At 42.3% G+C, this 21,721-nt stretch overlaps 1 protein-coding gene across 9 annotated transcripts in view; it reads left to right on the top strand.

Annotated features, from left to right (window-relative positions):
- Positions 1-21,721, top strand: part of LOC120558787 (IQ motif and SEC7 domain-containing protein 1-like) — a 93,337-nt gene that overhangs the window by 67,803 nt on the left and 3,813 nt on the right. For 6 of the 9 annotated variants that reach the window (XM_039800035.1, XM_039800036.1, XM_039800038.1 and 3 more), the window contains 11 exons: positions 13,029-13,308; positions 13,633-14,912; positions 15,749-15,910; positions 17,167-17,289; positions 17,730-17,896; positions 18,052-18,191; positions 19,329-19,358; positions 20,416-20,541; positions 20,654-20,753; positions 20,953-21,114; positions 21,493-21,669. In XM_039800035.1, the coding sequence (XP_039655969.1) occupies positions 13,029-13,308; positions 13,633-14,912; positions 15,749-15,910; positions 17,167-17,289; positions 17,730-17,896; positions 18,052-18,191; positions 19,329-19,358; positions 20,416-20,541; positions 20,654-20,753; positions 20,953-21,114; positions 21,493-21,669 (2,747 nt within the window). Of the gene's footprint in view, positions 1-6,864; positions 7,291-12,149; positions 12,514-13,028; positions 13,309-13,632; positions 14,913-15,748; positions 15,911-17,166; positions 17,290-17,729; positions 17,897-18,051; positions 18,192-19,328; positions 19,359-20,415; positions 20,542-20,653; positions 20,754-20,952; positions 21,115-21,492; positions 21,683-21,721 lie in introns of those variants that run through there. The other 3 variants (XM_039800041.1, XM_039800037.1, XM_039800042.1) reach the window with 3 other exon arrangements.

The raw sequence follows: 21,721 nt of genomic DNA, 5'->3' as shown, positions 1-21,721 counted from the left end.
TCTGAGTTTTCTGTTGCACGACTAAAACAACCTTTAAATGTACACGTTCCTTCCCAATTTTGCAGATGCGCCGTTGCTCCGTCCGGTGCTTAGCAGTGCCCAAGACGATTGTGATTGGTTTAAAGAAATGCCAATAAACCAGAGCACGTTTTTCTCCCATCCCGGAATGCTGTGTAGACTAGCCAGCCGGAGGAGGGTCTGGCAATGCGAGACTACAACAGATCGTATCTTGAAATGAGGTTTATCTTTACAATAATGGCTCCTCTGTAGCATGACATGTATTTCCGTGTTGACATTTATGATGTGAATATTGTAGTTTCAGGTGACTTCACCGTATTTGAACCACATATCATGATCCTCATATAGCTGCATTCACTTAGTCACATCTGTATCCAGTCCTCCAGTTTTTCTCCTAAAATAACATTATGTTTCCTGAATGTTTCTATCACTGTCAGACTAATGAGGGCCATTAAAATGAAATACGTTTTGTACTTTCACTTCCAAGTGGAGCAGAATATAAAAGTTTGAAAATGTCAGAATGGCTCAGAATGATGACTAACCACAAAACAACAAATATTTATTAAATATTGATATATATATATATATATATATATATATATATATATATATATATATATTCATTCAGAGTCTGAAATATTGATGTCATGGGGTTCACTACAGCGTAGCCCCTGTTTAGTTACTGTGTTTTCCTTAATCAAAGACTGGAATGGTGTTATGGAATAGACATGAGAAAGACTGCCTTTATATGCAATGCCAACACAAACAATAGCCAGTGCCAGTGTAGACGGCCGAGCCGTGAGGTGCTCCTCGCCGCTCAATAGCCGTAGTGTTTCTGCCGTGGGCTTCGGATGCCACGAAGGCACAGCTGTGTGTGGAGAGGTGAGTGGTGGTGGAATGTAAGCTATCGCAGTCTGAGTATTATAGGAATGTAGAGGTTTGGATCGGTTTCCTCCCTTTATGTTTCTCTTCAACCTTAACCCCCCATTTGTGTTGGAATATTATGTAGAAGGATGTGGTTCTATTGTATTGACACGTATGCTGAATCCCTAATTTAAGACCGTATCAGTTCAAAACTTTCCGTGCAATTAACATGTCTGTTTGCCTACTCGAAACATGTTTATACTACAATCAGCTTAAAACCAATACACTATTTCACGCTTGAATGCCAATGTAATCTTGTGAGTGATTTGAATGATTGAGCAACACAACATCTTCAACATCATTAGCTATTTATCTGATCACTGATGCACCCGAAAATGAATGGAATCTGATTGAAGCTGCAATTATTATCATTGTAAGCCCTCCAGTCAATTTACCCAGTTCAATGATGTAATTTACGTGTAGCTCATGGCTCTAAATTGATTGCAATGCCAGGCACACAAACGGATGCATGCACGTGCAAACACACACACACACACACACACACACACACACACACGCACACACACACACACACACACACACACACACGGATAATTATTTTAGAAACATGTCTGGTTTATATCAAGGGATAGATGTGTTTTTTTTGTTATTCTCTAGGATTATGCTGATGAATGGTTCCTGGAAATCAGTTCTGGAATCAGGGCAGCAGAGAGATGTGATTTAAAAGTGTTTGGCTGATGTTATACAAATTGGGAGCCTGTGCGATGATTGATTGGCCACCATGGTGCTATTAGGCAGGGAGGCAGATACTTGGGAAGGTTATGGGGCTTGAATTGATGGAGACATCTGATTTTTTTTTTTTTTTTTTTAGTAGTAGTAGTTTTGTATTTTAAAGTTTGCACATTTACTTGATATGGTCAGTGATTTAAAAAAATTGTTAATCGCAAGAGTGCAAATTGATGTCCAATTACTTACACTATTTGCGTTTTTACAATATTGTATGTATTTGTATTAAAAGAACAGAAAAGGAAATGTGTTGAATACAAAATATACTGTATATATTAATTCAAAAATCCTAAAAATCTTTTTTAAGGTAATCTTTACAATTGGTAATGAAGATGGCATGCTGGTGGTCATCTTTGCTGTGCCACATGTAGTGCATGTCAACCACAGGACTTTCTGTGTGACTTGAGACAGGTGTGAGTCTGTCACTGCCCCAAATAGATTATTGCACCAACCCCTACATGTCCCCGCCAACATCTCCCAAACTAGAAAAAGCTGGTCTTTTTACATCCTGGTGCCTTTGAATAACCCAGCCACCCTCCCGATTGCAACCATGACAAACACATCTGACCTCAGTAGTCCTGAATGACATCACTGCCACATGTCAGCCCCAAGGCCTGCTATATACATCTTTAAGGGGACATGTAGTATCATTTCTAACCAATGGGTGGCACTGTCACTCTGAGAGCCCACTGTGGAATGGGTCTCATCATGTCAGCCCTGTTTTGTTGGTCTTGGCTGCGGTATCTCGCTCCTGTATCCATCATGACCAACTTGGGTATTTATACCCGCTGTGGCTTTTGTCACATTTACAGTCAGGGCTGCTCTGAGCACTAACCACTGGAGACACCAGTCTAAGTCTCGCACTTCTCCATCTGACCTCAAAATTTTACAATGTCATTGAAAAGCTCTGCACATCGATCTGCCACCAAGGAACAGATAATGAGATAAAATCAGCAGGGCTTTAAGTGGCCATTCTCTCTTGTTAATGTGTATTCTTCCTCTTGTTCTTCAGAGCATTGTTCGTCTCCCTTGCAGAGTGTTTACCAGAGTGTGTCACCTCGCATGGGTCTATTTTTAGCAGGGGAGAATATTGCTGTAGTTTTTCTCTGCTGGGGTGGGGCTACACTGAAGAGCCTCAGAGAAATGTGGTATCTGGTAATGGAGTGAACTGAAAGGAAATATTGTAAATGGACAAACAGGGCCCGCTTCTAATAATGGTAACTGTAAACAATACACAACCTCTTTCTGCCTCTTATAGAGAGGGAGAGATAGCACATGCATGCAATCTGGGGAAGTACAGCTTTAAAGTCCTGTATTTGCCATGGTTCCATGAAATATATTGTTTCTTATACAGAAAGGAGTACACAGACATGTGGTTGAGTTTTTAAGTAAAGGTTTGCTAGGTTCCCAACATAAGGGTGTCATTTTATTCATGCATTTTCTCTGCCCACTCAGTCATTTTGAGGATGGCAGAGAAATGCCCAGGACAAGTCGGTAGATGCCCACGTTCATAGTTTTGGGCAATTTAGAGTCTCTACCACACCTGACTTGCATATGGAATGTAAGCGGAAACCAGAGGAGACCCACACAAACACTGACGGAACAAGCAAAAGCTCCACCCTGAACAGACTGAGGAGCAAACCTTGATCCTTCTTGCTGTGTGTAAGCTACCCAGGTGCCATTTAAAACTGGCTGTTGTTAGGGCTGGGTATCGTTTGAAATATTTTAATACTAGTGCGAATAAGTTGCCTGGGTTTTGATACAGATATAAAACTGATACTTTTGAGCAATTAGAACATGTTTCTCATGTTTAACAAACATGTGACTTCTTGGTCAACTGTCCAGTTTTTTTACTAACCTGAGCTAACCAACTCCTGGCTGTAGCCTCATATTTAGAGTCATGAGAGTGATCACAATCTTCTCATTTAATTGTCGACAAAAAGCAAATAAGCCTATTTCCCAAAAGGTCTACTACTATTCCTACTTTAACTTTAACTTTAAGCAATGATCCTTTCTGAGCTGATGTTCAATACCCAGTCCCAGCTGAGGGAAAAGGGTATATCTAAAAAGAAAATAAAAAACACTAAGTGGCCTCAAAATAATGTTTTGATGCCCCAAAACTAATCTCAGAAGTGCAGTTCAGCCTTCAGTTTCCATGTGTCTGGACAACAGATTGTTTCTATCCAGATTGAAATGACAAAGTGATGTAGAAGAAAAGAGAAAAGCCTCTCAGGCATCACTTGCCACTGATGATCTTTGATCATTCCCACAGGATCCCATGGGCAACACATCTGCTCCAGCTTTGCCGCCAGGATGTGATGAGCAGAGGCAGCATATCCTTTAATTACTCTCATTTCAGCTCTATTTATACATCTGCTGCCAGATCCTTCTTACGCACACAAATTCTTTGTTCCTGAGAATTCATAGGAAAATTGTTTCTTTTTTGTGTTTCTTTTTTCCCTCCTATACAAAGTCCTCTGTGTTCACAAAGCTATGCCGGGCCACTGCATCTCATTTAGTATACTGTTGTATCAGACTATGACATCAGCCTGTTGTAATTGTTTCCAGACCAGGCAAGGGTTGAGTTTTCATTTTATTTTTTCCATCTCTTAGCCCAGGTCTAAGTCGCTCAGCATCCAGCAAAAGAAGATAATAAGAAACGGTGATGATGTCATGTAGACAGAGCGCACAGCGTCTTGTGACTAAGTTTCCAGGAAGCCATCACTTTGCCCCTTTCATTTCCTTTGCTGCCGTTTCCATTGCTGTCTTTTCTCAATCTCTTTCCAATGAGAAAATCCAGGATTTTCGGTTCTTCTGATAATGTTCAGGTACTATTTCTGTGGGAATGCACCTGATATAGGCGTTTGTGTGTAGCTGACCTGTGGATGCCTCTTTGGCCTTGTCCCAAGTGTAATGTATCCAACTTTCCTCACACTAAAACACGAAGCGAAAGGAAAAGAAGGGAGGGCTGTGGAACTGAACGGGGGGTGAAAGAGTAGGAGCTGAAATGCAGAAAGACCATATGTATTGAGTTGAAGAAATAGCGTTTTATGAGCAGAGAGTGGGCCTCTGCTTGGAATTCTCAATGACATCATGCTGGAGCAGAGCCGTGCAGCCAGGACTCAGGAGATGGAGTGGGCCTTCAGCAGACAGGACGACTAGACTGGATCGTAACTCTAGAGGAGAGAGAGTAAGACACGGAGGCAGCCAGACAAAGATAATTACACAGGCTTACTAAGTGTCCTGAGTTTTTGCAAACTTTCACAGTTCAGCTTTACCCGGAATTCATCTAATCAGATCATTTCAGCAGAGCTCTCCTCAGTGCTTAAACTGATGCTGTCCTTGAGCCTCATGCTGAAACAATCACGACAGGCCTGGGGCTTGGTAGCATCTCATGCCTGCCTTCAAAATGAGACCATGATATTACTCATATGTCATTACCAAACAAATAACGTCTTGTTAGCTGCTCCCTGTGGTCTGCCAGCACAACAAAGCCTGCACCGGGGCTAATATCTAATATCATACACACATTTCAAAATCTAAATGTCTGCCTCCATCTGTGCTTCTTGGGTGATAACAAAATGATAGAATAATGAGCATGCCAGCTTTATTAAAAGGGCGTCCTAAAATGGATTTTGCTCCCCTTTTTTTGTTTGTTTTGTTTACTGGCACTCAGGAATAAATTGAGGAAGAGTGGTGAGATTGCGTGATAGGTGAGATGTGTAAGTTGAGTCAAGTATCGGCATTAGCAGCTGTAGTCAACAGAGTACAGGGCCAAGGTCTCAAACTGAAATAGATCAGTTGGCCAGTTACTGTCTGTCTGCCTTTCTACACATAATCATTCTGCCTGAGTCACCCATCGCAAGTAAGTCTGTGCATAAACCCCTGCTGGGACCCATAACACATGTTAAGATATGCATACTTTTTACTTTTAGTCTCTCGTTCTGCATTTTTCGTTTGAAGTCTAAGATGAAAACAGACTAGTAAAGGTGATCATTTTAGGGTTGAAGACCTGTAATTAGAAGACATCAACATTTCCCTCCAGAGAGTGTGTGTGTGTGTGTGTGTGTGTGTGTGTGTGTGTGTGTTGTGTGTGTGTGTGTGTGTGTGTGTGTGTGTGTGTGTGTGTGTGTGTGTGTGTGTGTGTGTGTGTGTGTGTGTGTGTGTGTGTGTGTGATTGCTATCCCTGTAAACTGGCTCCATGTGGGAGCCATTCTCCTCTGTTTCCTGTGCCTGTTGTCATTAGGTAGAAAATACCTTTGACTTGGGGGCTGTTTACCCCAACCCCCTTCTCTCAGAGGGGTGATTAGTCACTGGCCTGTCTCAACAACACTGTGAAGTCCAGAGACGAGGCACCGTCAGTTTGGGGTCTGCTGCGACTTCGAAACTGGACGGAAGTCCTGGCGAGCTTTGCAACGATGGTGCAATGTAGTGGGCATTTTAGCAGTATCACATATCCATAAAATTTAAACAATGCTGATGTAAAGGAGGTTGAAAGTAGAAGGGCTAATGCAATGGTGGAAAACTTCTACTCTACAGTGATTTTCTGCAGCACAAAGACACAGAATCTGCTGTGGTTCTTTTCTTAGTGCACATCATAACAGTCACTTCTCAGCCCTGAAAGGCTCTAAAAATAGAGTCACTCTCTTATATTGGCCATCTCTACCCACTAAGTCCTTTTTCCTTCGTGCAAAAAAAGGCTACCAAAAGGTACCTCTGATATTCAAGCACTCCTGACAGGTTTCCTCTGACACTATGGACCCCGTCTGTCTTTATGCCACCGTCTCCTCATATTTTGTCCTTTTACCTGTTTCTCCATTCAATCCCATTACTACTTATCTACCATACTTATGCACCTAACTGGCGGGACGCTATCACTCCCCCTTAAAATAACGGTGATTTTAGCGCCTTTCTTTATCTCTCATCCCCCCCTCCCCCTCCACCCGCCCTCGCTGTCTGGATCTCTCTTTTTCATAGGTTTCCACATTATTTGATAACATGCCGGAAAAAAGGTGATTTTTCTATTCCACGTCCCCTGCTCCAGGGTCATTTGTGTGTCCCCTCCTTTCTTGATTAGTGTTGTGCAGGAGGTATCTCATCCCCTTCTCTCTCTTTCTACCCAGCTACAGAGCCACCACGCTCACACACCCCCATCCTTGCACCCCGCCCCCTTCCATACTGCTCAGGGCCTGGCAAAAACCCACACTCCCCTGTCTCCCAGCCTCCGCCCCCCTTATACTCCTACCAGCCCGGCACACGAAGGACAGAAAGGAAGATTGGAGAAAAAGAAAGATCTCCATTTGTCTGTCAGAGATTAAAGACTGCCACTTAGCACTAAACATGTAGGCCTATCCTCCATAGGGAGCTGCTTTCACATGGCAAAGAAATGGGAACGTCTGCAAGACCTCTACAAGCTATAGCAGATGGCAGTTTTGAAATATGTCTGTCTGTTAGAGAAAGCTTTTAGGCAGTAATAGGGACTCGTGAGCGGGACTGTTAATGTTTGGATTACATCGTCTTGTGAGTGCTGGCCAGCATGTGGTGTTTGCAGTGTAATTCAGAGAAGACCCAGTCGCTGCTGGAACTGGAGCTTAATGGCTGGTAAGAGTAATTGGAGAGTGTAAATTTGTTTTTCTTGTAATGTTTGTATCATTGGATGAGGTTACACGAGGCTGCTAGTGCTCATAAGGCTGTGTTTAATAAACAGCAGCGAGACTGTGTGTGTGTGTGTGTGTGTGTGTGTGTGTGTGTGTGTGTGTGTGTGTGTGTGTGTGTGTGTGTGTGTGTGTGTGTGTGTGTGTGTGTGTGTGTGTGTGTGTGTGTGTGTGTGTGTGCGAAAAGAGCTCCGATCACATGATGACTTAACCTGCTTCTTTTGTGCTTTAATCCACCCTCGAAGATCACAGCAGTAATATGATAATGTGAAGCCACGAAGATCATGAATTTTAAAGTGGGATCTGCCATTTCAATTTTGACTCCCTCACAGTGGAAAACAGATCATGTCCCCTCTCTGAGTCACTGTACGTGTCTGCTATTGTGTTGTGTTTAGTCATACTGTACAGAACCCCAGCTCGGCTGAAGAGCATTCCTGTGCTGTGTCGTGGCCCTCCCGCTTGCTGGCCGTGACTGTGGGCTTATTCATAGCTGGTTCTTCAAGGGCAGGTGCTGAGTGTAGTGATAGTTCAATTATTCATTACTGAAAGATAATGACAGTGGCTCTGTTGCTGTTGTATGAGTCTTGACAGGAGGGAGGAGCAGGGACGCCTTTGATTCAGACAGAATGAGGCCCGGCAGTCAACGGGGGAATGGTATTGATTTCTGATTGCTTTAACTAACAAGTACGTTGATGGCATCAGCACAACATCAAACCACTCATCACACTTGCGGTGGAGTATGTTTTAATTTGCTGCATCTGGGCTGTGCTGATGAAGCTTGGTGTCTTTCACTTATTCATCATAATGTTATGACTGCTAATTATCTTCAATTTGTTGGGATTTGAGTACTCAAGGAATACTACGACGTCTTAATACCTTTGTGCTCGCACATGCTATTCATAAGTATAATAGTAAGAAGAAAGGTTATCATTTGTACATGCAGTTTGAAGCCATTAAGCAGTCAACTGTACATGCGGATACATTCAAGTACATCCAAGACTGTTTCATCCAGTACATCCAAGACAAAGACTGTTTCTGGTCTGATTGGACGCCAGATGACAGTTGATTTGTAGAGACACCCAGGCTAAAGCTTTCAAACTAAAGTATACAACTTACAGTAGTTATCAGCCACCAGTCGACTATATTCCATCTGCTGCAAACTGTCAAGAGTGATACTGTCAGTCTGCTGGCCAGTGCAGCTCTCCAGTTTGCAGCTGTGTCATACAGTAAATCCCCGACCTGCTCCTCGCTGTCTAGTTATAGCCGTTACAAAATCATCCATTAGTGTGGTTATTGGTGCTGAAATATACCTGAGTGTTTACTGGCAGGTTTACCTTTTAATGCTGGACTTCATTAACATGGTACTGTGTGGTCTCCTAACCTTTTTACCTGCAAAATTGATTTCCTCACATCTGTGTTGTGAGGTCTGGTGTATGCATCTGTATTTATGAGCTCTCTGAGTTGCTATGAATAGAGAGAGAAAACATCTGCTTTTGTTGTGTCCGGTGCTCATGTTGTCAGTGGATGTTGGGGTGAGAAGAGTGTTAATTTGATTGAAAGGTCAGTTCACTGTATGTTTACATACACGCATAAATAATTGTCACTTAAAGCAGGACATCTGACAATGCATTCACATGTGTTGCGTTAGTGTTATTATACATATTTTATCCTGATGAGGGAATCAGATTTCCATCACCATCTGCCGTTCGTGCTTCACAAACAAAAATAATCCTCAGCAGGCAGATCAGACTTTCTTCGCAACCATGTTGGTATTGCAATTCAAGGATAGTAAAAACACTATAAAGTAAAAATAAATAATAAAAAAGTCAAAGGCAAGTCTAAACCGGTGGGTGAGGAGTATTCAGATTAGTGTTGTGCCTGTGAACACATTGCATGTGGAAAGATTGTCTATAAATATTTAGCATAGTGCTCATTTCAATAGCTTTTAAGTTCAAAATTCAATTACACTTTAAATACTGAGAAGCGCATCTTAAAAAAAACTAAGTAGAAGTTGATTGGAAAAACATGCAAGCACAAAGCACTTTGTAGACTTCTCCGTCTTCTCTGTGACTTGGTTTGGGAGTTATGTTAGTTCCACACTGCAGCTCTCTCTTCCTCCGTAGCGTCAGCCTGCACTTCATTAGCCTTCTTCTATTCCCAGAACTCCTGTAGATGTGACTCCTCTTTTCCGGGATGGAGGAATGTTTCTCCCTCAAGTCCGACTGATGGAACGGGTTGAGGCCTGGGCAGGGGTCTGGGCCTGTTTGTTCAGGATGTGTTGAGAGGAAAGGAGGAGAGAAAAAAAGATGGGTGACCCCCCCCCCATCCACCCCCCAAATCCCTGGATCCCCTGGCTGGAAATCACTGCCAGCTGAGCTGACATGCTTATCCATGCCTACATCAGAACTAACAGAGGCTTCTGGTGGATAAAGAGCCAGACTGAGCGACAGACACTGTTGCGCATGTTGTGAGATCATATTTCAAGGACGGTACAGTCACTATCAGGAAGTGGTCCGGCGAGAACCATCATTGGTTCATCCTTCATCTCTCAGCACTGGTTTTACAATCCTTGTACATTATGGATACAATATGTTAATATTCAGATTCAGATAACTTTATTGTCTGTTATGACGTAACATTGTCTTAGACGTCTTAGACACACAGTGCAAAACAAACTCAGACAGTAAACATACAATATATAACTTATAAAAAAATATTTACACAGGAAAAATTATATATCTGTGCAAAGTGGCATAGTGTTAGTGTGGGTGTTTGGATCATATAAACGATAAACATGCCCTTCAGAGTTCTGTCTGAACCATGTGTATCTCTGGAATAACGTCATGCAACTTCCTGCTCTGCTGTAGTTCACTCCCTCCTTTTTCCTTCAACATCCATCACAGCTTAAAATATCAATTCTTTAAATGCTTCTCTCTTTTCCTTCCCCCTTTTCCCGCCATCATGAACAACTGACCTCACTCTGTGGAGTATTCAATGACCTCAGAGCAAGAAAAAGTACTGCAGCACTTATTCCCGCGCTCTCTCCTTTCCTCTGGAGTCTGGATGCTTGATCGGTAGAAAGTGAAGCAGAAAGAACAAAATGGAAGAAAAGATGCCGGCTCCGGGTCCCATCGGGGAGAGTCAAAGCCAGTACTACAGCTATAGTTGGATGTTATGTTTTTGGAGGTGACTGAGTGAGAGAGCAAACCCCAGATGAGCACTGTAGTAGCTATTAAAAGCAGCTTGTAGTTTAATGTGTTCAGTTATTTAATGTAGACACAGATTCACAGTCCCACAGTTTTATTGTCATATTACATGAATTGAAATTTATTTTCATTCACAAATAATTACATAATTAGGCGAAACAATTGAAAGGCAATTACTCCCAACAAAATAGCAAAGTAGGAATACAATACAGCAAAACAACATAACATGATGAAACTAAGAGTCTACAACCATGTAGCAGCATATTGAGGCTGTGCTTGTACACAGCAGTGCTTTGAGCGAAAGGCTAACAGCATCATGCAAACATTCTCACAATGACAATGCTAACATGCTGATTCTAAGCCAGTATAACGTTTACCATCTTAGTTTAGCATGCTAGCATTTGCGTTTAGCACTTAACAAAAAGTACAGCTTAGGCTGATAGGAATGTCGGGAATGTCTTAGTTTTGCAGGTATCTTTAACCAAAATATTGGACAGATTGTCCTGATGATGGCGTCAAATGAAGGGTCTGGGGATCACCAAAGTTATTACAGTTCATCCTGAGGGGAGCATGATTATGTGTACCAAATTTCATGGCAATCAATTCAGTAGTTGTTGAGACATTTGTCACATAAATATTGATTGAATATACAGTATTCAATAGCCTCAAGTTCCTTGCACATTTTTTTTAATTCGCAATTAAAAAATGTAATTACTCTCTTGGTACCATAAATTTGCCCCTTAAGCTGAAATACAATTATGTTTTAAGTGTCCAGTCCTCTCAAGTCATATAGGCTTTCTTATTAATGTGAATATACTACTGTAGCCAAAAGCTTCCTTTCATCATCACTTTATCCAGGTCAGTTATCAATTTTTTTTATGAAGAAATAATGAAACCACAAATTACAACCGGCTTTACTCTGGTGCTGTGACAGCACGCAAGGTGTGTCTTCTGACTCCAGGGATGGCGGCGTCACAGTTTGCCACGACAGATGGTTGGGGAGATTCGTCCCAATGGCGATTATGCAATAAAGTATGATTTTCACTGTGCTGTGCAAGGTTTTATGTTGGTCCAGCAGCATAAAGGTGTTCTCTATTGGCCCTGTTATGTGTACCACGCACGAATCAGCAGACAGGAAGGGAAAAATTGTGGGTTGTAAATTAGATTCAAATTTACAAAATAGTAAGCAGAAGTATGCATTGTAGCAGACTGACGCAGGCAACATGCCCGAGCCTGAAATTTCTATCAGGCTTTAAGCAATTGTAGGCTATAGTGAACCATGACTGACCATCTTTTGTGAACTTTTTGTTGGCATGCTTTAGTAAATAGGGTTGCAAACCAGTTAATATGTATTCACTTTTGAGTAAAACCTTACCATTGTGGTCTCAAAAGGAGTTTACAAATACATCTGCTGCTTGAACTTTTAACCAAATTCAGTTCCTCTTTTTTCACTCGGCATTGGTTGCTGTTTGCTTGCAAGCTGTTGTTGCAGAATGTTGATTTCAGGCTGTCTAATGAAGGAAGTGGATTGTGTACACTGTATGGGTGTGTCCAGCCACAGTTCAAACACATTAGGCTGACAGTGAATGCCTTGTACCACAGAGGACAAGAAATGTTAGTCTAATATTCTTTATTGAGCAGGTGGGCAACACATACACCCACATATCTATTTCTAAGGGACCGCTAAAGTTGTATTTGCTCATTCTACTCTAAACTGGACTTTGTAACATGTATTGGAACAGTGTGTCGTATCTCCGGCAAACATGATGTAACTCCAGTTGGTCGCTGATTGGTCCTTAAGGTGGCATAAACTTTAGTTTCCTGGACGAGCCTGTGTACTCTGGACTTCACTTGACTGAAAAAATGGTGGACAAGATATGGAGGAAAAGTTGGCAATTTATAGAAAATAGACGCTCTTTTCGTAATAAGCAGTCCTCTTGTAATACGGCAGAATGTAAGAGTGAGTGAGTAACCTTGTTTTTTCACATTATTTGTGTAAGATGTAATCCCTCAAGGACAACGGATGACTGGATGTGTTTAATATTTGGAGAGTGTTTGCGTGGCATTTGTGGTTTTTGAATGTAGCACAGCGACTGTCATATACCAGTATGTCAGTATTAGGCAGCTTAGGCAGTTGAATGACATGTGGGTTTTACTGTATATCTGTGTTGTAAAGTTGTAAAATCAGCACGTCCCAGACATGTACACATACACACTGCAGTTCTCACTTCTGTACTACTATTAGTTGTTTGTATATTCGACAAATACACTAGAGTAGTCATTTTACTTTTTTATTAAAGCAGCTTATTCCCTGAAGTTAAGCTACTTTTTGCTCTGACATTTCATAAGATGGATCAGGAAGAAAGCTGCCATTAACCTGATCATACTTCAGTCAAATTCTGACTAATGTAATTCTCATTGTCTAATCATTGTAGCAAGAAGATAAAATATTTAAACATCCTTTGCTCTCTTATTGCAGTGTGGAAGGGGATGGACGGCCCAGTGAGAGTGGCCCTTCCCTGGATGGTGGAGCCAGCTATGGCCAGGGCCCAGTGACTCACGGCTCAGCCATCAGCCCTGACCGATTTGACAGCCCGCTTTACAGCCACGGGGTCCAGCCTGGGCCTCAGAGACCCCGTCGGCCCAAGCTCCAGCACTCACAGTCCATCCTCCGTAAGCAGGCTGAGGAGGAGGCCATCAAGCGGTCCCGCTCGCTCTCGGAGAGCTATGAGCTCTCTGCTGACCTCCAGGACAAACAGGTATTCCAAAGTAGCCTTGCTGAATGGTTTGCTTTGGAGTTGGTCCATGTTTCTTACATTCTTGTATCACAAGATTAAAAGTGCAATTTCTTTTTAAACAATTGTGTGTGGGTAACTTATCAGTCACCCAGCTGTGTGAGAATATTCTTGGTACAAATAAAGCAGGAAAAGCTGTTATTACATTTTGTCACAGAGCCACTCACAACTGGAAGAAGCAAATTATCAGTTACATCCAGAAGGATGACTTTTCTATAGCTAAGAAAACTTAAATGATATATCCCATGGGTGGCACAGTTTCACAGTTTATTTACTCTCTTTCTCTAGGTGGAGATGCTGGAACGTAAATATGGTGGACGATTCATAACTCGGCATGCGGCCCGCACCATCCAGACAGCCTTCCGCCAGTATCAGATGAACAAGAACTTTGAACGTCTCAGAAGCTCTATGTCTGAGAACCGTATGTCCAGACGCATTGTTCTCTCCAACATGAGGATGCAGCTCTCGTTTGAGGGCCCCGAGAAAGTGCACAGCTCCTACTTTGAAGGGAGGCAGGTGTCCATGACAGAGGATGGCACCCCGCTGTCCATGGTGCAGTCTGAGTGTGGAGATATAGAGGTCCACCAACAGGCCAACATGGCACCTCACCCAGCCCCACAGGGTGACCTGACAGATGCCATCACAGAGCTGGAGGACGCCTTTTCCAGGCAGGTGAAATCTCTGGCTGAGTCGATAGATGATGCACTGAACTGTCGCAGCCTTCAGGGGGATGAGGGTCCTGACCCAGAGACCATGGGCTGCTCCAAGGTGGAAAGGGAAGTGCCCTATCAAGTGAAGTCCCACCGCAGGGCAGCTGGACGAATGCACGATGAAACGTTGGCATCCTATAGCGATGTCACTCTGTTCATCGATGAGGAGGACATGTCCCCCGCTATTGCTCTGTCGAGGTCAGGGGACCAGCCCTCCAGCACAGAATCAGACTTGCGGTTGCGGTCGGTCAACTCCTCCCAGGACTACTGGCCTATTGACCCCAAAGATGAGGGTCGTGACACAGACACGAGCTGCCGCAGCACTCCTTCTCTAGAGTGCCAAGAGCAGCGACTTAGAATGGACCATCTTCCTTTGTTGACCATAGAACCTCCTAGTGACAGCTCTGCAGAGCTCAGTGACCGGTCTGACCGGGGCTCTGTCAAACGGCCGCCTGTGTATGAACCGCACGGCCACATTGTAACATCATCCCAGGCGAGCCCTAAACACATTTCCCACGGACCGCCACCGCGAGCTTCCTCCCGTGACGATGAGCCACCTCTGCGCCACCGCCACCGCCAGCTGGAAAGCCACTTAGCCATCAACGGCTCAGCCAACAGACAGAGCAAGTCAGAATCTGACTTCTCAGACGGGGACAACGACAGCATCAATAGCACATCCAACTCTAACGACACCATCAACTGCAGCTCCGAGTCCTCGTCGAGAGACAGCCTACGAGAGCAGACGCTCAGCAAGCAGACTTACCACAAAGAGACTCGCAACAGCTGGGACTCACCCATCTTCAGTAATGATGTTATTCGCAAGAGACACTACCGGATCGGCCTGAATCTCTTCAACAAGTAGGTACTCAGCTCTGGTGGAGCAGGCGCTTGACCATTGTTTAGAAAATGTTAGAAAAGCCTCTTGAGAAACCATTCATTTGCTGTGTGTTGCACTATAAACTGTATTAATATCAAATGGGATATTTCAAAAGAATATATATTTGCATTGAAGAAAAAATTCAGATAAGTATTTAACTTGAACGTGCTGTGTTCACTGTTATTATAAAATACCCTTTTCCTATTCAGTAGTTGTTTTTGTCGTTTAACAGGAATTTACTGGTGAAATAAGGAAGAGGCTCGATATTTATATAACTCTATATAATTTATTTTTATATAACTATTTGACTGAAATGGTTATCAGAAATAATCTCAGAAATAATTTATTTAAAAAACGACTAAAATGTTTTGACTAAAACTTGCCAAGATATATTGAGTTCTTATTTGACTAAAACTAGACTAAAATGACGAGACTTTTAGTCGACTAAAACTTGACTAACAAAAAAAGATAAGTGAATGACTAAATATGACTAAAACTAACAAGTATATTTGGCACAAAACTAAGACTAAATTAAAAATAGGTGACAAAATTAACACTAGTCTGTTGTATATGACAACAGTGTGACAACATGGCTTTGTAATTCTTTGTTATATAGACTGATATAACCGAAAGGGGAATTTCTATTCAGTTAGAGAATAAACATGCCTTAAGAATACTTGTATTGTATTGTAGAAGACACCTCAAGAAGTTGCCTTTATGCATTTTCTCAGAATTTTAAATTAATTGATTAGACAGGAGGAGATTTTTCTCTCCAGTTTTGTTTAACTCACCTGCATCTAAATGTTGGATTTATAAGGAAGCCGGAAAAGGGTATTCAGTACCTGACTGAGAGGGGATTCATCCCTGACACACCGGTTGGTGTGGCTCACTTCCTGCTGCAGAGGAAGGGGCTGAGCCGGCAGATGATTGGAGAATTTCTCGGCAATCGACAAAAACAGTTCAACAGAGATGTCTTGGAGTAAGTATGATTATGATTACTCTCCCCCAAAGAAAAGTCCAGGATCATTGTTTATGTGCACACTTGAACAACAAAAACAAACCTAAAGTTATTTTTAATTTCTTTTAAAACATGTATCAGGCTCCCTAAAACCCATTTTATTACGATACTATAGGTGATAAGAATTACTCATGCCACAAATGTGACCAGAAATCTTTTATTTTATAACACTGAGATGTACTGTATGATACAATCGAAGCCGACTTAAAGTGATGGTTCGGAGTAATTTCACTCTAGGGTCCTTTGCACCATGACCTCGAGCCAAACACCCCCCCAGAAGCTTTTTTCACCTGGGTCTAACATTGGGAGAGATAGCGTAGAGTAGCGTTAGCCGCTGAATAGCTTAGCGCAGAGGCTAATGGATCCGAAGTGTCTCTTAACATTACCCCACTAATAAGCCGAAATTATACCAAAGGTCTACACTAGTATATATAGGTTATGCACTCATAAAACGATGGATTGTAAAGTTTGTAAGTACACCAGAAGGTTATGTAAATAACACTTGCCTGCTGGCTTCTGCTCTCTGCTGTTGTTGTTGCTGCTGTAAGACGAGTGCTTAGGGACATCTACAAATTAACAAAACGAAAGAGATGCAACAAAAATATTTTTTAATTTAACTTATTTTTAAAGTAAGTGCTGTAGTATAACTAGCAGGAGACAAGTAATAATTGAGGTAAGTTTGGAGACATTACCTTATTTAATCATTAAATTAATAAATATTTTTGTTGCATCTCTTTGTCGTGTTGTAATTTGTATCTGTCCCTAAGCAGCTCTTACTGCCCGGTAGTAACAGCAGCAGCAGCAGCGAGAGCAGAAGCCAGCAGGCAAGTGTTATTTACATAAACTTCTGGTGTACTTACAAATTTTACAATCCATCGTTTTATGAGTGCATAACCTATTTGTACTACTGTAGACGTTTGGTATCATTTCGGGCATTATTAGTGGGGTAATGTTAAGAGACACTTCGGATCCATTAGCCTCTGCGCTAAGCTATTCAGCTGATAACGCTACGCTACGCTAACGCTCCCAATGTTCGACCCAGGTGAAAAAAGCTTCTGGGGGGGGGGTTTGGCTCGAGATCATGGTGCAAAGGACCCTAGGGTGAAATTACTCCGAACCATCACTTTAAGATAAAAAAGAATTGATGATGATCTGAAAGCTGCTGTATGCCATGTTTGTGTTTCATTCTTTCTGCCATCTGTCCTCTTATGTACCAGCTGTGTGGTAGATGAAATGGACTTCCAGAGTATGGAGCTGGACGAGGCTCTCAGGAAATTTCAGAACCACATCCGTGTTCAGGGTGAAGCCCAGAAGGTAGAGCGGCTCATCGAAGCTTTCAGGTTAGATCACACAATGACACATAGCATTTAAACACCGCAACGACAGACCAATATTTGCACAGAGAAAACAGAGGAAACGAGACATCCCGAGTCACCAATTATCACAGTGAATGATTGGGACAGGAGGGAAAACACTGATGCTGTGTTCACACTTGGACATCCATACAATACAGTATGCCTGTGTCACATAAGACACAGCATGTAATAATGCGTTTTGATCTTAATACTGGAAGCAAGTCATTGCTGCTGGGTTTCCTCACAGCTGTATTCTCGAGAATTATTGGTGCATAGAGAGAACAAGCTAAAACACCACTTCTGTTTTCTTCTGGCAATATTGCAAATATTTCACTACTATGACCATGACTGTCTATGTGTTATGAAATCTGAGTTTGGCTGTAAATTGAGATGGGTGATATTTCTCTCCTGTCTCATATCTCTAGCCAGCGCTACTGCATCTGTAACCCTACAGTGGTGCGGCAGTTCAGGAACCCTGACACAATCTTCATCCTGGCGTTCGCCATCATCCTCCTCAACACTGACATGTACAGCCCCAATGTCAAGCCCGAGAGGAAGATGAAGATGGAGGACTTTATCAAGAATTTAAGAGGTAACATAACCAATGACCGATATGATTATGCAAGGATACTCTATTTGTGAACAAAATCTATTCACTGCTATTTTAAAATGTGCTACACAAATGTGCTAGGAAATAGACTAGTTTAGTATTATTTTCTCTCCTCACTCTCTTAATCTGTGTGCCAGGTGTAGATGATGGGGAAGATATCCCTAGGGAGACTCTGGTAGGCATCTATGAGAGGATCCGTAAGAGAGAGCTCAAGACCAACGAAGACCACGTATCGCAGGTGCAGAAGGTTGAGAAGCTCATTGTGGGAAAGAAACCTGTAAGTGCTGTTTATTACCTACTCGACTAAGTCCACTAAAATATATTATAATTTTTAAGGCATGTCATTTTTGACCTATAATAATTCAACATTGTTCATGCTATTCTGTATTAAGTACTCACAGAGGTATTTCTGCCTAGAAGGACTTTCCATAAATAAAATGCCGTTTTTCTCCTGATTTACTCACTCCCAAATTTACAGACTTTAAGTCATAGAGGGAACAGAGATATTTAAAAAAAATAATAATAATCTGGTTTACCTTTGGGTATGAAAGGGGACAAATGCCTGGGCTTAGACCTTCACGCTGGTGATTTTAACACACCCGAAGCCCTTGAGAGATGTCACCCAGTGCTGCAGTCTGATGAAAAATGGGCACTTTCTGCCACCGTAGCACATTATAGTTCTTACTTAGTTTCAGAGGGACAAGTGTTTAAAACCATCAGTTAATTTGGCGGCAGAAATTACAATAATCCGTTGATTCACTAATCATTAGTCAGTTTATTTCTGTGTATGATTACTGAACCAGAGCTATTATCAAATTTGGTTCGGACTGTGCTCCAGCCTCTCAGGAGCAGGGAGAGCACCAATTCTGCATTATTCTGCAGGCAATGATGTCTCTTTCATGTGTGAAGGTTAAAAGCGTGATTAAACTATGCAGCATTGGGGAGAGGCTTGTCTTGCATGGAGGACTTTGTTTTAGTTGGTTTCCAATGGGATGGAATCTCTTCTGCTCTGCCAGTAATAATTGCATGTATTAAAAAATGATCCCTTGTCACCATTTAGCCGCCAAATTAAAAGCTCAGGAGGACACTCAGTAAAACACTTGAACATAAAAACCACACCAAATAATCAGCTCCACTAGTGCTGCTCAGAGTGGGCTTCTAGGGGAGGATCTGTTTTCATTCCAACATCATTACAGACTTCCTTGAATCCGGCAGCAGAGAAAGATCACCACCCTGTATAGAGACTCCAAGAGGTGCATGCGTTTACATGGCCACTTTAATAGGCTATAGGTGCACTTTCTGCAAGGGCAAATCCTTATATCCATTAATAAGCAGGAGACTAATCAGACACAATAGTTTTAATAATCCTAACATAGCAGCTGCATATAACATCTTCGTTGTTCTCTGTTTTTAGATTGGATCACTTCACCACGGCCTGGGATGTGTAAGTAGGCTAAATATCCATAAATTATATTATATTTGATCATTTTTCATTCATTATTTCACTGTGTGTGTGCACAGCTTCCTGTCTCTGTCCCTGGACATTGCAGTTAATGCACATTAAACAGGTAGTTTTAGTGTCAGATTATCTAAAGAGGCAGAAACTTTTCCCCCCTGAAGTGTCTCATCTGTCATTTCTGCACCCTAGAGACTGAAGAATCGACATACATAAATTCTTGGGTGGCATTGAGCTGTATTGTTTGGATTCTGTGCTCAGCAGGGTGTACGCCACTGCTGGCTGGATGCCACCGTGCACATGCCTCTCAGTCAAAGAATATACTGTAGATTTGTATGGAGATTGTTAGTCATTATTATCTTTATGGAAGGAGCTGTGCGCTGATTTAGCACTAGTAGTAGTACATTATTTTTTAATACAATAGTGCTAATTATACAGTATCATTGCAATGGTTAACAGTTTACATCAGTCTGTGCCTCAGTATTCTCTGACTTCCCTACCCCATACATAGCTGATGTTACTGGTTTTCACACCTCATACGTGCATTTAGTTCGAGCTTATATTCTTTTTGGTAATAAATACCTTTTAGTTTATTTTTTAGTTTAGTTATTTTTATGGCCTAGAGCCAGGTTTATGACTAAGCACATTCATTTCGCCCATAGTATATGCTTTAATTTTAAAGGAAGCCTAAATCATTTCTTGAAACAACTGAGCAATGTAGTCTGTACTCAATCAGGAGTAAATAGGGCATTTGTTTGGGACTATCTTCAGCTGTGGACTTGGTGCATTTGCGATTATTTACAGAAACAGAACGGTATATGTGGCAGCACTAAACCCAAAATGTCACCACATCTCCCCATACATTACTGTGAATACTGTGAAGATTGCAAAACACATAGGAAGAGTATATCAGTCATGCTTTGGCTACACCTTTAAATTCTGCTCAGAGGAAGAGAGGACTTCTGTTCCTTATTATCTTTTGGACTGAGGCCATAATGACCTCTAAAGTGTTGGTATCTGAGCTCTTTTTTTTTCTGCCTCATAGGTGCTGTCGCTGCCCCATCGCCGGCTGGTGTGTTACTGCCGTCTGTTTGAAGTGCCAGATCCCAACAAGCTCCAGAAGCTGGGCCTGCATCAGCGGGAGATCTTCCTGTTCAATGACCTGCTAGTGGTAAAAGCCCTCTCCTGTCCTCTCCTTTCTTCTCCTCTCCTCTCCTTTTTTCTCTCCTCTACTCTCTTTCGTTAGACAAACCCTTAAAAGATTCTCTTTGCATTGATTTCAGGTAACTAAGATTTTCCAGAAAAAGAAGAACTCGGTGACATACAGCTTCAGACAGTCCTTTTCTCTGTATGGGATGCAAGTCATTCTGTTTGAAAATCAGTGTAAGTGGCATTTCCTTTTATTCTGTCTTTATCCCTGTGGCGTGTTAGCTGACAGTGTTTACACCACAGGGTTTGATTCAGCACAGTAACACATCCAGCAGAAAAGGGAGGTCAAGCCAATGGGCTGTGACATTGTTTATACTCCCCAAACTTCAGACAGATTTTCCCAATGTGTTTTAACTCTGTTTTGTTGCCCCAGATTACCCAAATGGAATCCGACTTACATCAGCGATTCCAGGTGCGGACATCAAAGTCCTCATCAACTTTAACGCGCCCAACCCCCAGGACCGCAAGAAGTTCACAGACGACCTACGAGAGTCCATTGCCGAGGTCCAGGAAATGGAGAAATACAGAATAGAGTGTGAGTTGCCTTTTTCCCCCCATCCCATCCCCCCCTCCTACTCTGTCTACCTCAGGCCGTGTAAAGTAGAAACAGGGTATGGTCCTCATTACTCAACCGCAGCACTTTACAAGGGAGAATGCTTACAGAGATCACAGGATGGCTAACAGAAGGGAGAGCAGAGTTTTTTTTTCTGGACATTCAAAGATCAATTCCGTCATGACGTACACGAACAGAATGCTGGAAATGATGTACATCGATAGTGGACGTTTGTGAGTTTCAGACAGCAAAAGGTGGATGAATACATTATAGGAGACGTTTATAAAGTCATTCCCTGGCCAGAGTGAGATGTAAAACCACTGTCACTTACCTCAGTCTTTCCTTGGCGCCTTTCCACAGCTGAGCTGGAGAAGCAGAAGGGGGTGGTGAGGCCCAGCATGTCGCAGAGCTCCGGTCTGAAGAAGGAAGCTGGCAACGGGAACATGAACCGCGCAAGTCTGGATGACACCTACACCATGGGTGAGGGCCTGAAGAGAAGCGCCCTCAGCAGCTCCCTGCGAGACCTCTCCGAAGCAGGTACAGCCAAAAGGTCTTTGTTTTTGCCAGCTGCTTCTTTAATGGAAAAGTA

The sequence above is a fragment of the Perca fluviatilis genome, chromosome 5 (assembly GCF_010015445.1).
Source record: "Perca fluviatilis chromosome 5, GENO_Pfluv_1.0, whole genome shotgun sequence".
NCBI lineage: Eukaryota > Metazoa > Chordata > Actinopteri > Perciformes > Percidae > Perca > Perca fluviatilis.
This window is presented reverse-complemented; position numbering and strand designations above follow the sequence as displayed.